We start from the raw sequence: 14,178 nt of genomic DNA on the forward strand, positions 1-14,178 counted from the left end.
GATAGATAGATAGATAGATAGATAGATAGATAGATAGATAGATAGATAGATAGATAGATAGATAGATAGATGGATGGATGGATGGATGGATGGATGGATGGATGGATGGATGGATAGATAGATAGATAGATAGATAGATAGATAGATAGATAGATAGATAGATAGATAGATAGATAGATAGATAGATAGATAGATAGATAGATAGATAGATAGATAGATAGATAAATAGATAGATAGATAGATAGATAGATAGATAGATAGATAGATAGATAGATAGATAGATAGATAGATAGATAGATAGATAGATATGAGATAGATAGATAGATAGATAGATAGATAGATAGATAGATAGATAGATAGATAGATAGATAGATAGATAGATAGATAGATAGATTAGATAGATAGATAGATAGATAGATAGATAGATAGATAGATAGATAGATAGATAGATAGATAGATAGATAGATAGATATGAGATAGATAGATAGATAGATAGATAGATAGATAGATAGATAGATAGATAGATAGATAGATAGATAGATAGATAGATAGATAGATAGATATGAGATGATAGGTAGATAGATAGATAGATAGATAGATAGATAGATAGATAGATAGATAGATAGATAGATAGATAGATAGATAGATAGATATGAGATGATAGATAGATAGCTAGCTAGATAGATAGATAGATAGATAGATAGATAGATAGATAGATAGATAGATAGATAGATAGATAGATAGATAGATAGATAGATAGATAGATAGATAGATTGATTGATAGATATGAGATAGATAGATAGATAGATAGATAGATAGATAGATAGATAGATAGATAGATAGATAGATAGATAGATAGATAGATAGATGGATGGATGGATGGATGGATGGATGGATGGATGGATGGATGGATAGATAGATAGATAGATAGATAGATAGATAGATAGATAGATAGATAGATAGATAGATAGATAGATAGATAGATAGATAGATAGATAGATAGATAAATAGATAGATAGATAGATAGATAGATAGATAGATAGATAGATAGATAGATAGATAGATAGATAGATAGATATGAGATAGATAGATAGATAGATAGATAGATAGATAGATAGATAGATAGATAGATAGATAGATAGATAGATAGATAGATAGATAGATAGATAGATAGATTAGATAGATAGATAGATAGATAGATAGATAGATAGATAGATAGATAGATAGATAGATAGATAGATAGATAGATAGATAGATAGATAGATAGATATGAGATAGATAGATAGATAGATAGATAGATAGATAGATAGATAGATAGATAGATAGATAGATAGATAGATAGATAGATAGATAGATAGATAGATAGATAGATAGATAGATATGAGATGATAGGTAGATAGATAGATAGATAGATAGATAGATAGATAGATAGATAGATAGATAGATAGATAGATAGATAGATAGATAGATAGATAGATAGATAGATAGATATGAGATGATAGATAGATAGATAGCTAGCTAGATAGATAGATAGATAGATAGATAGATAGATAGATAGATAGATAGATAGATAGATAGATAGATAGATAGATAGATTGATTGATAGATATGAGATAGATAGATAGATAGATAGATAGATAGATAGATAGATAGATAGATAGATAGATAGATATGAGATAGATAGATAGATAGATAGATAGATAGATAGATAGATAGATAGATAGATAGATAGATAGATAGATAGATAGATAGATAGATAGATAGATAGATGGATAGATAGATTTTTTAGATAGATAGATAGATAGATAGATAGATAGATAGATAGATAGATAGATAGATAGATAGATAGATAGATAGATAGATAGCAGCTGGAATATTCAAGGCCTGAACGCCTCAGCCTTTGGATGCAAAATTATTGATCCAGACTTCAACCAAAGACTGAAAAATATTGATATACAAATCCTCCTGGAAACATGGACTAGGACAGAGAATGAATCCCTGGTGCCCACTGGATACAGGGAAATCTCTGTCCCCGCCCTGAAAAATAAACACATCAAACAGGGCCGGCGTTCAGGAGGAATATTAGTCTGGTACAAGGAGGAGCTCCATGAGCAGATCAAAGCAGTGAAGCGAGGAGACAGCCACATCTGGATAAGAATAGGCCGCTCCATCCTCACCTCTCTGTCTGACATGTATCTCTGCGCAACGTACATCGCACTGCCAGAGTCCCCGTACTCCAACCCAGACAGCTTTGAGATTATACAAAGGGAAGCCGCCCATTTCCAGACTCTGGGCAGCGTTCTCATCTACGGAGACCTCAATGCAAGAACGGGGAGAGATAAAGACTACCTGACCAATGATGGAAACATCTTCATCTTTGGAGCAGAGGCCGACTGTCATAACTCCCTACAGAAAGAGAGAAACAGCTATGACAGCACCGTCAACAAAAGCGGGAAAAAACGACTGAATCTATGTCGAAGCTTAGGACTCCACATACTGAATGGCCGCACCAAGGGAGACTCTTTAGGAAGGTATACACTAAACTCCCATGTAGGCAGCAGTGTAGTAGACTATGCCATCACTGACATGGACCCCGCAAACATTGGCGCACTCATAGTCACTCCACAAACGCACCTGTCAGATCACAACCAATTACTTCTATATATCAAATCCACAAACAAACCATCTGCACAAAAACCACATCAAACCGGCCTCTTCAACCTGCCGCCATCTTATAAATGGTCCAAAACGTCAACTACAAAATATAAAGAGACAATCAACAGACCAGAAGTGCAGGAGATGCTTCACAACTTCTACAACAAGGTCTATGAGACAAGCCCAGGAGGGGTAAATCAGGCCGTAAATGACCTCAATAATATATTTTATACCATGGCAGAGAAGTCTGACCTGAAAAGATGTGACTACAAGAGGCCACAAGAAATACATCTTAACGGTTGGTTTGACCGCGAGTGCAAAGAAGTACGGAAGACCCTAAGAAATGCCTCAAATTAGAAGCACCGAGACCCAAACAACAGCGGTCTGAAGGAGGCCTACAGCAACATACAGAGGCAATACAAGACCATCCTCCGAAAGAAAAAACAAAGGCACATCTCCACCAAACTTACCCAACTTCAAGATGCCCTCCATGACAACTCGTTCTGGGAATTATGGAAACACATGGGCAAAAATTGCAAGAAAAACAACCTTCATATTCAAAATGGCAACATCTGGCTCCAATATTTCAGGGATCTCTACAAAGATATCCCGAAAGAAGAACAAAGCCAAGAACAAAAACAAATAATATCAAAATTGAAGGCGATGGAGGAAATACTTAAAGATTCTCAAAACCCCCTGGATACACCAATAACACTGCAAGAAGTAACAGAGAGAACCTCAGACATAAGGTGTAAAAAATCCAGCGGCCTAGACGGAATTTCACCAGAAATGATAAAACACAGCCCGCCAGAAATACAGGCCGCAATAGTAAAACTATTTAATATGGTGCTGAATGCCGGCTACTTCCCTCAAATCTGGAACGAATGCCTTATAACACCAATACACAAGAGTGGGGACAGGTACGACCCGGCCAACTACCGAGGGATATGTGTCAGCAGCAACCTGGGGAAACTGTTCAGCAGCATCCTGAATAAGAGAATCCTCAGCTTCCTCACCCAGCACAATGTCCTCCACCAAAGCCAAGCTGGGTTCATGCCAAACCACCGCACCACTGACCACATCTTCACCCTGCGCAGCCTCATCAGGAGCCACATCCACAATACAAAGCATGGGAAGATTTACGCCTGTTTTGTGGACTTTAAGAAGGCCTTCGACTCAGTGTGGCACCCGGGCCTATTCCTGAAACTGCTGGAGGGCGGAATAGGAGGTAAAACCTATGACGTCATCAGAAGCTCCTACACAGAGAACAGATGCAGCGTGAAGGTGAACGGGAGAAGAACGGCTGATTTCCAGCAGAGCCGAGGAGTCCGACAAGGCTGCAGCCTCAGTCCAACGCTCTTCAACATCTACATCAATGAACTGGCCACAGCTCTGGAATCCTCCTCAGCACCAGGTCTTACCCTCCATGACACCCAGGTGAAATTCCTGTTGTATGCAGATGACCTTCTGTTGCTATCGCCAACCGAGAAAGGTCTCCAAGACAACCTGCAAATCCTAGAAAAATTCAGCTCCACGTGGGCACTACCCATAAATGCAAAGAAAACCAACATCATGGTGTTCCAGAAGAGAAACTCAAAATCCCCCAGGCACCCGACCTTCACACTAAATAACGCCACACTCACAGCGACCAACAGGTACACTTACCTGGGCCTAGAAATCAACCAATCAGGAAGCTTTAAACAAGCCATAGAGATGCTGAAAGACAAGGCGTGCAAAACCTTCTATGCCATTAGAAGAAAACTCTATCATCTCAAACCACCAGTGACGGTCTGGCTTAAGATCTTTGACTCCATCATCTCCCCAATCCTTCTGTATGCCAGTGAAGTCTGTGGTCCGGACACATACCCAGACTGGTCAAGGTGGGATTCCAGCCCAACAGAAATTTTCCACCTAGAATTCTGTAAACACCTTCTCCAAGTCCATCGGAGTACCACAAATAGTGCCTGTAGGGCAGAACTGGGCAGATTCCCACTACACCTCACAATCCAGAAGAGGGCGCTATCATTCTGGGCCCATCTACACAGCAGCAGGCAAAGTTCCTATCTCCATAAAGCCCTGCTACACCAAGGGGTCCCAGGTAAACCAGGCCCCCCAGAACATCTCACCCTGACCCGGCCTGAAGAAAATGTCACTCAGCGCGGCCTCACAAAAGCCGAAATCAAGGAGACAATAAACAAAGGCCAAGAGGAGTATATCAGTGACTAGAGGAACGACATAAAGACATCCCAGAAACTGACAATATACCGGAGTCTACAGCGGGAATATAAACTGGCGCCATATCTGGAGAAACTGCCAAACCCCAGAGACAGACGGATCCTGAGCCGCTACAGACTGAGCGCCCACAACCTGCTCATCGAATCCGGGCGCCACAGACAGACCTACAAGCCCAGGGAGAGCCGACTGTGCCAACAGTGCGACCAGGAGGCCGTGGAGGATGAGGCCCACTTCTTGCTACACTGCTCCAAATACACAGCAGTGAGGGACACTCACTTCAGGAGACTCTCTGATCTCTTACCGGACTTCAGCTCCATGGAAGAGGAAGAGAAACTCTACATCCTGCTGGGTGAAGAGGGAAATACAGTGGGCATAGCGGCACAATATGTCACTGCATGCCATAGACTGAGAGAGACATGATATGCCATGGACTTGTATAACCCCGACCCTAAATGTGTTCCTATCCCCCAATCCCTCAGTCCCTATCCCTCATTCCCTTACTTCTTACTTGCTTTGGCAATGCTAATATGTATTTGGTCCTGCCAATAAAGCTTCTTTGAATTGAATTGAATTGATATGAGATAGATAGATAGATAGATAGATAGATAGATAGATAGATAGATAGATAGATAGATAGATAGATAGATATGAGATAGATAGATAGATAGATAGATAGATAGATAGATAGATAGATAGATAGATAGATAGATAGATAGATAGATTTTTTTAGATAGATAGATAGATAGATAGATAGATAGATAGATAGATAGATAGATAGATAGATAGATAGATGATAGATAGATAGATAGATAGATAGATAGATTTTTTTAGATAGATAGAGAGATAGATAGATATGAGATAGATAGATAGATAGATAGATAGATAGATAGATAGATAGATAGATAGATAGATAGATAGATAGATAGATGATAGATAGATAGATAGATAGATAGATAGATAGATAGATAGATAGATAGATAGATAGATAGATAGATAGATAGATAGATAGATAGATGATAGATAGATAGATAGATAGATAGATAGATAGATAGATAGATAGATAGATAGATAGATAGATAGATAGATAGATAGATAGATAGATTTTTTTAGATAGATAGATAGATAGATAGATAGATAGATAGATAGATAGATAGATAGATAGATAGATAGATAGATAGATAGATTTTTTTAGATAGATAGAGAGATAGATAGATATGAGATAGATAGATAGATAGATAGATAGATAGATAGATAGATAGATAGATAGATAGATAGATAGATAGATAGATAGATAGATAGATAGATAGATAGATAGATAGATAGATAGATAGATGATAGATAGATAGATAGATAGATAGATAGATAGATAGATAGATAGATAGATAGATAGATAGATAGATAGATAGATAGATAGATAGATAGATGATAGATAGATAGATAGATAGATAGATAGATAGATAGATAGATAGATAGATAGATAGATAGATAGATAGATAGATAGATAGATAGATAGATATTCTCTTCCATTGATCTTCAAGAGTCCCGTTACATTTCTAAGTGGAAAATTGCCTAAGACACTCATGACGGGCACTGAGAATATTTAGTAATGACCTCCTGTCTCTGCAATTTCACAACTTTGTTTGTCAACAAAATATTCCATGACTTTCCATATCAGTACGTATTGGTCTACCTAGAAGGTATTCTTATCTATTCAAAGGATTTTCAAACCCACCAGTTACATGTTTATTCAGTTCTATAACTTCTCTGTGAAAATTCTCTTTATGCAAAATTGTAGAAATGTGTGTTCAAAACATAGTAGTTTATAATCTTTGGTTACATCTTCTCCAGAGGAGGTCTTCAAATGGATCCAGAAAAAGTTTTCTGCCATGTAGAATTGCCCTCAACCAGTGGACCTCAAGGCCCTCCAATGATGTCTCCTATTTGCCAATGATTATTGACAATTTTTCCGAAACATCTTCTGCATTGACGACCTGCCCACCAGACACGTCTCTCCTTCGGGATTGGAGCCAAGCTAAGTAATTTATTGTGTCACTGGAGCTTCTTATACTTTTTCTTATTTGTCACTTTATGCTTTGTCTTCTTTATATTGTTACCTAATCTTCTTTTACTGCGATTTATTACTCATTTCTCTTACAACTGACTTATTTGTGAGCCATTAATTTGTTTATTAGGATAGTAAAACCCCTCCATGTTACACTTGGAGTCAAAGTTGTCGTCCTATAAGGAACAAATATGCCTTTCTTTAAAGAGACACTCTAGACTTTTCTTTCTACTGTGGCCCCCTATTGTAAAGTACACCAAGTAAAAGGTAGGACTGGTCATCCTCTTACTGGGCACTTTGCTGCAGAAATATCCCGGCTGCAATTATGTCACGTGACCGCACTATGACCTGCCGATTCCTAATGTTACTTTTTATTTCACAGCTGACCCTCCTTTATCACTCCATCCCCACCCCCTGCAGCATAATCGTGGGGTGAAGATAGTTGTCAGGGCATTTTAGGGTCCTTATAAAGGACTTCTTTAAGCTTTTGTTAGGCCAGGGCTTAAGTCAGTAAATATCATAATACACTGCAATACATACATAATTATTATACCAGCAATCAAATGTTCACTTATTTAAATCCCATAGGGGGAGTAAAAAAAAAAAAAGTTAAATCAAGGTTTTTGTAAACTACAAAAAAAATATAAAAAGTTCAAAACATCCGTAGTATATTAAAAAAGAAAACGTAATGGGTATCGCTGCATCCGCACAACTCTAAACTATTCTAATATAACGTTACTTGTATCGCAGGGGAATGCCAGATAAAATAAAATAAAAAGCCTTTTTACTGTTTTTTGGTCACCTGAGCTCCCAAAAAAGTGGAATCAAAAGTGATAAAGAAACTTATGGCTTTTCTTATATTGCAACACAAAATATTGTTTTTTCCCTTAGCTCATCATTGTTTTCCTAAAAGTAGTAAATTGTAAGTAAAAACGATATCAATTTGGTAACGTTGTAATTTTACCGCCTGGTGAACGCCATAAAAACGAAACCCTACAAATATAATTTTTTCTGTTTTTTTTGGTACATTTTACGGCACATTTCATATTTCTTATCTCCCCTGGATGTAACGTATAACTACATGTTTTATATCTTCTTATAATAGAAAGAAATGACTCCGGGATTCTCAGGAGATGATAATGATTTATAGATTTATTTTTATATTCCTCTCTTGACCGGAACACTGGAGACTCATAAGACAAGAGCTGAAAGATCTCCCGGGAGTTCCTATACCCGGCACCTGGTCTTCACTATGTACATAAATATCCACAGGTAATGCTTCACATTCATGTGTCTGACGGCCATAGAAGATGACGCTGCCGCTGTCTAACATTGTCACCATTCACCCCAGAGAACCGAGAGCAACGAGAAGAAACATTCATCTGACAATAAAGATCAACAACAAAGAAATACCTGACGTGAGTAACGGAAATGTAACAATAAATAAGAAAACATTATACAAGATTGCTCAAAAAGTGTCAAAAAAGATTATGGCTGTGAAGCAGGTACAGAGCCCGTTATCGCATCTTATAAATGTACTTAACCCCCGAATAGCCGCTCAGTCAACCGCCCAGAACATGTGGCTTTTATTTATTGTAGACATTGGATTTATGTCTCCTGGAAATATAGTTGGTGCATAATAAGCCCTTAATGATGTCACTCATTTTAGAATCAATGATTAGTAAAATATTTCTCCCTCTGCATTTAATTGGTCGTCATAATTATTAAATTTTTTATCAACGTAGTCGCGTGAGATCTTGTTAGTTGCAGTAGGAGCTGTAGATTGTAGAAAGTTTGTAGAACACAATTTATTTTTTAGGAAAATGCATAAAATCCCAAGTGTTCACTATAACAAAATGTTTTATATATATATACACTACCGTTCAAAGTTTGGGGTCACCCAGACAATTTTGTGTTTTCCATGAAAACTCACACTTATATTTATCAAATGAGTTGCAAAATGACTAGAAAATATAGTCAAGACATTGACAAGGTTAGAAATAATGAATTTTATTTGAAATAATAATTTTCTCCTTCCGACTTTGCTTTCGTCGCTCCATTTGTAGCAATTACAGCATTGCAGACCTTTGGCATTCTAGCTGTTAATTTGCTGAGGTAATCAGGAGAAATTTCCCCCCATGCTTCCAGAAACCCCTCCCACAAGTTGGATTGGCTTGATGGGCACTTCTTGCGTACCATACGGTCAAGCTGCTCCCACAACAGCTCTATGGGGTTGAGATCTGGTGACTGCGCTGGCCACTCCATTACAGCTAGAATACCAGCTGCCTGCTTCTTCCCCAAATAGTTCTTGCATAATTTGGAGGTGTGCTTTGGGTCATTGTCCTGTTGTTGGATAAAATTGGCTCCAATCAAGCGCTGTCCACAGGGTATGGCATGGCGTTGCAAAATGGAGTGATAGCCTTCCTTATTCAAAATCTCTTTTACCTTGTACAAATCTCCCACTTTACCAGCACCAAAGCAACCCTAGACCATCACATTACCTCCACCATGCTTGACACATGGCGTCAGGCACGCTTCCAGCATCTTTTCAGTTGTTCTGCGTCTCACAAATGTTCTTCTGTGTGATCCAAACACCTCAAACTTCGATTCGTCTGTCCATAACACTTTTTTCCAATCTTCATCTGTCCAATGTCTGTGTGCTTTTGCCCATATTAATCTTTTCCTTTTATTAGCCAGTCTCAGATATGGCTTTTTCTTGGCCACTCTGCCCTGAAGGTCAGCATCCCGGAGTCGCCTCTTCACTGCAGACGTTGACACTGGTGTTTTGCGGGTACTATTTAATGAAGCTGCCAGTTGAGGACCTGTGAGGCGTCTATTTCTCAAACTAGGGACTCTAATGTACTTGTCTTGTTGCTCAGTTGTGCAGCGGGGCCTCCCACTTCTCTTTCTACTCCGGTTAGAGCCTGTTTGTGCTGTCCTCTGAAGGGAGTAGTACACACCATTGTAGGAAATCTTCAGTTTCTTGGCAATTTCTCGCATGGAATAGCCTTCATTTCTAAGAACAAGAATAGACTGTCGAGTTTCACATGAAAGCTCTCTTTTTCTAGCCATTTTGAGAGTTTAATCGAACCCACAAATGTAATGCTCCAGATTCTCAACTAGCTCAAAGGAAGGTCAGTTTTATAGCTCCTCTAAACAGCAAAACTGTTTACAGCGGTGCTAACATAATTGCACAAGGGTTTTCAAGTGTTTTCTAATCATCCATTAGCCTTCTAACACAGTTAGCAAACACAATGTACCATTAGAACACTGGAGTGATGGTTGCTGGAAATGGGCCTCTATACACCTATGTAGATATTGCATTAAAAACCAGACGTTTGCAGCTAGAATAGTCATTTAGCACATTAACAATGTATAGAGTGTATTTATGATTAATTTAATGCTATCTTCATTGAAAAAAACTGTGCTTTTCTTTAAAAAATAAGGACATTTCTAAGTGACCCTAAACTTTTGAACGGTAGTGTATATATATATATATATATATATATATATATAAATGTAATGTCCACAGCCGCGTACCATCGTTTTAACCTGCCCCCTGACGGCCGCAGCCATGGACAAGTGAGTGCCGGGCGGCATCTCCCTCATGAGAGACGCCGACACTCACTACCCCATCGCTGCACTGGTTCCCATAGGGTGCCCATGATCAGCCTTGACTAGGGCTCTGTCCTTTCACTCATTGCCTGAGCGTTGTTGTGTTATTCCGTGTTAGTCTTAGCAAATGGTCCATTAGTGTTTTCCTGTTTCCTCTGTTCCCGTGCCCTGCTACCTGTATCCTGTAACTCGTGCTATATCTGTTCCTGTGTCTTAGATGTTGGAGTTATGTTGTGCCACCTGTCACGCCTGCTGATATACACCATGTCTGGTGTCTGCAAGTTCATTTGTGCCGAGCCTCCATTACTGTCTGGACTATTAAAGGTACTACTGTACTAGGATTGTAGTTTGACCAGCTGCTACACCGCTATGGCAGTGCGGCCTAGTGGATCCACATACCCACGGATTGTGACAATATATATATATTTTTTTCAATTATTTTACATATTTTTTATTTACATACGTATCTTTGTGTTGTTTTTTTCTTTACACTTTGTTACATTTGCTTTTTATACCAAACAACCATAAAATTAAAGCCACTGCCAGGTGAAGTAAATAACAATGATGAAGGAGGGAAAATGAGCAAGTGTAAGCATCTGAGCAACTCTGACAAGGGCCAAATTGTGATAAGAAGATGACTGAGTCAGAGCATCTCCAAAACAGCCAGTCTTGTAGGGTGTTCCCGGTATACAGTGGTCAGTACCTACCAAAAGTGTTTCAAAAAAGGATAACCAGTGACCGGTGACAGGTTCATTGGTGCCCAAGACTCATGATGCACTTAGGGAGCAAAGTCTAGTCCGTTTTCTGGTCCCATCCCACAAAAGAGCTACTGTAGCCAAAATTGCTGAAAATTTACCGCTGGCTATGATAGAAAGGTGTCACAACATGCAGAGCATCGCAGCTTGCTGTGTATGGGGCTGTATAGCTGCATGTTACACAATATTAGGCAGGGGGCTTTATTTATATGGTTGATGGATATATCTTTTATTAGATAGGAATAGCAGGGGATCTGAAGAAAGTAACAGGTGAAATTAAGTAACACTAAGACATAACAAAAATGGACAGCAGAACTTTAGTGAGGGGACAGAGGACAGGCTGCATTAATATCTATGTTTTTACCACAATTTTGTTTCGATTTTTGTTGCAATTTTTTTCCAAAATGACAAGAACATATATATAGAAAAGTAGCAAAAATGGTGCCATCTGCATAATATCGTCAATATTGGTAAATATATGCAGCACAATGTGTCACTTACATTAATAGATTTTTCCTATTTTAGGTTTCCTTGAATGTTCTTTCAGTGTAGATTTTTTATGTCATTGACAAGCCGCAAACTCATGATTACTCAGCAAATACATACTATACTTTACCTTCATATCATCAGCAATGAGCTTATATAGGGCCACCATTGATGACAGTGCTGGACAGGTAGGGATAGTGATATGGGATAAAGGAATAATGTAAAGTTAATGTAATAAGTTAAAAGTAATGATATAAAGTTACAGTATATTGTGCAACTTGGCAATCGAAGAAAAAATAACAATTGTGGCTTTTAATATTTTACCTGAAAATATTCTTTATTGAAGTAAAAGGTCACAGAATGTGTAGAAATAAACAGCCTATATTATGCTATATGTGTTATAACGTTTTCTATGGGTCATATATTGAAGCCACTCAAAGTCGTGTGACTTATGATGTCATTTATTTTTAGACTTTAACAGAGATATAATGACTTTCTTGGTCTGGATGGCGGAGAACAACAAGACGGAGGTCACAATGTTTTTCCTCAGAGGATTTCAAGTCAGTCAAGGTCCAAGACTATTACTGTTCTGTCTGTTCCTTGTGGTTTATTGCCTGACAATATGTGGGAACCTCCTAATCATCACCCTGGTGTCCATCAGCAAGAACCTCCACACTCCAATGTACTTCTTCATCTCACAACTGTCTATCAATGACATCTTATTACCGACAGACATTGTCCCCAACATGCTCCACCTTCTACTGAATAATGGGGGGACCATTACATTCATTGACTGTATGACTCAGTTGTATTTCTTCTGCGCTTCAGAAGCATTTGAATGTTTTCTCCTCACAGTGATGTCCTATGACAGATATGTGGCCATCTGTAACCCCCTCCGTTACACCTCTATCATGACGAGTGGACATTGTGTGATATTGGCCGCTATCTCCTGGTTGTTTGGATTTTCCATTATTTTGATTGATGTCCTAAAAACTGCAAATCTAAACTATTGTGGACCAAATATCATTGACCATTTATTCTGTGACCTTGTCCCCTTACTAGAACTCGCCTGTTCTGATATCTTTGTTGTTAACTTAGAGGTTTATTTACTCAGCATTCCCATTGTAATAATTCCAACCACAATCATTATAATATCTTATACTCATATTATTTCAGCAATCTTAAGGATCCCATCCAGCACCGGTAGACAGAAAGCCTTCTCCACCTGTAGCTCCCACCTCACTGTGGTCTCCATATTCTACTGGACTCTATTCAGTGTTTATGTTGTCCCAACAAAAGGTCTAACAGTCGCCATGAGTAAAATCCTATCCCTGCTCTACACTGTGATTACTCCTTTGGTCAACCCTATAATATACAGTCTGAGAAATGAAGACATCAGAAAAGCCATACAAGGAACTATTCATAAGCGTGTGTTCTGGTAAATTATCTAGAATAATTTCTACACTACTAAGGTTGTACCTGAAGACAGGGTTGGACTGTTCCATCAGCGTATCAGAGCATCCTCCAGTGGGACCAGGCTCAGAAACAGTAATAAGGCCCCAAAGGTCCAGCAGAAGACAACCTCATTTGGAAATGACTTTGTCACTTGCCACTAAGGTCTATTTCTTATGGGTTTATTAACTAATGTATTTCCGATTGCATAGATAGCACCACATTTTTTTGAAGAACTGTATGAAGATTGTCACCATTCACATTAGTCCTTGTCTGCAGCTCACAAGCTTATTTATCTGTCTCAGACACACACTAGGGCCGGTTTCATCACAAGTCAATTAATCTAAAAGTATGTTTTTGGAGTGTAGGAAGAAACCAGAGATCCCGGAGGAAACAGACACAAAAACGGTGAGAACATACAAACTCCATGCAGATGTTGCTCTTGGTTGGATTCAAACCCGAGCTGCCGGGCTATCGGTGCTAACCACAGAGTCTATTTGATGCCCTTGGCACAATTTACATCTTATTGATGATCTGTCCTGTGTGCAACGAATGACAATGATCACGATGCAATTCAGAGTACGCATGTAGCCATCTTTATCTTGACTCTGATAACATGCTACAGCGTGATATCACACAACAAAATCCATTGAAAAGTCATTGAGAAAGTCCAGATAAGAGATCTAGCCATTGTGTATTTAATGCGTTAGAAGTAAAGATAAAGACGGCTACATCTGTAGACGTGTATATGTTCTGTATGGATGGAGGGTGAGCCCCAAAATCATCTCCTCTGGTGGCCCTAGGAATCTTATTCTGACACTGCCTGCAGATACTGAAGATAGCAGTGTAATTGGTGACATTTCGCTAATACTTCAAATGCTAAGAAAGTGTACGACCTTGTGAGAAGGACAGAGTTAG

The 14,178-nt window shown here is 38.6% G+C and overlaps 1 protein-coding gene across 1 annotated transcript; it reads left to right on the forward strand.

The window, feature by feature from the left end:
• Nucleotides 1-12,314: 12,314 nt before the first annotated feature.
• Nucleotides 12,315-13,250, forward strand: LOC142750667 (olfactory receptor 11L1-like). The gene has a single exon (XM_075859656.1). The coding sequence runs from the start codon at nucleotides 12,315-12,317 to the stop codon at nucleotides 13,248-13,250; it is 936 nt and encodes a 311-aa protein (XP_075715771.1).
• The last annotated feature ends 928 nt before the right edge of the window (nucleotides 13,251-14,178 follow it).

Source organism: Rhinoderma darwinii, chromosome 3, assembly GCF_050947455.1.
Source record: "Rhinoderma darwinii isolate aRhiDar2 chromosome 3, aRhiDar2.hap1, whole genome shotgun sequence".
Taxonomy (NCBI): domain Eukaryota; kingdom Metazoa; phylum Chordata; class Amphibia; order Anura; family Rhinodermatidae; genus Rhinoderma; species Rhinoderma darwinii.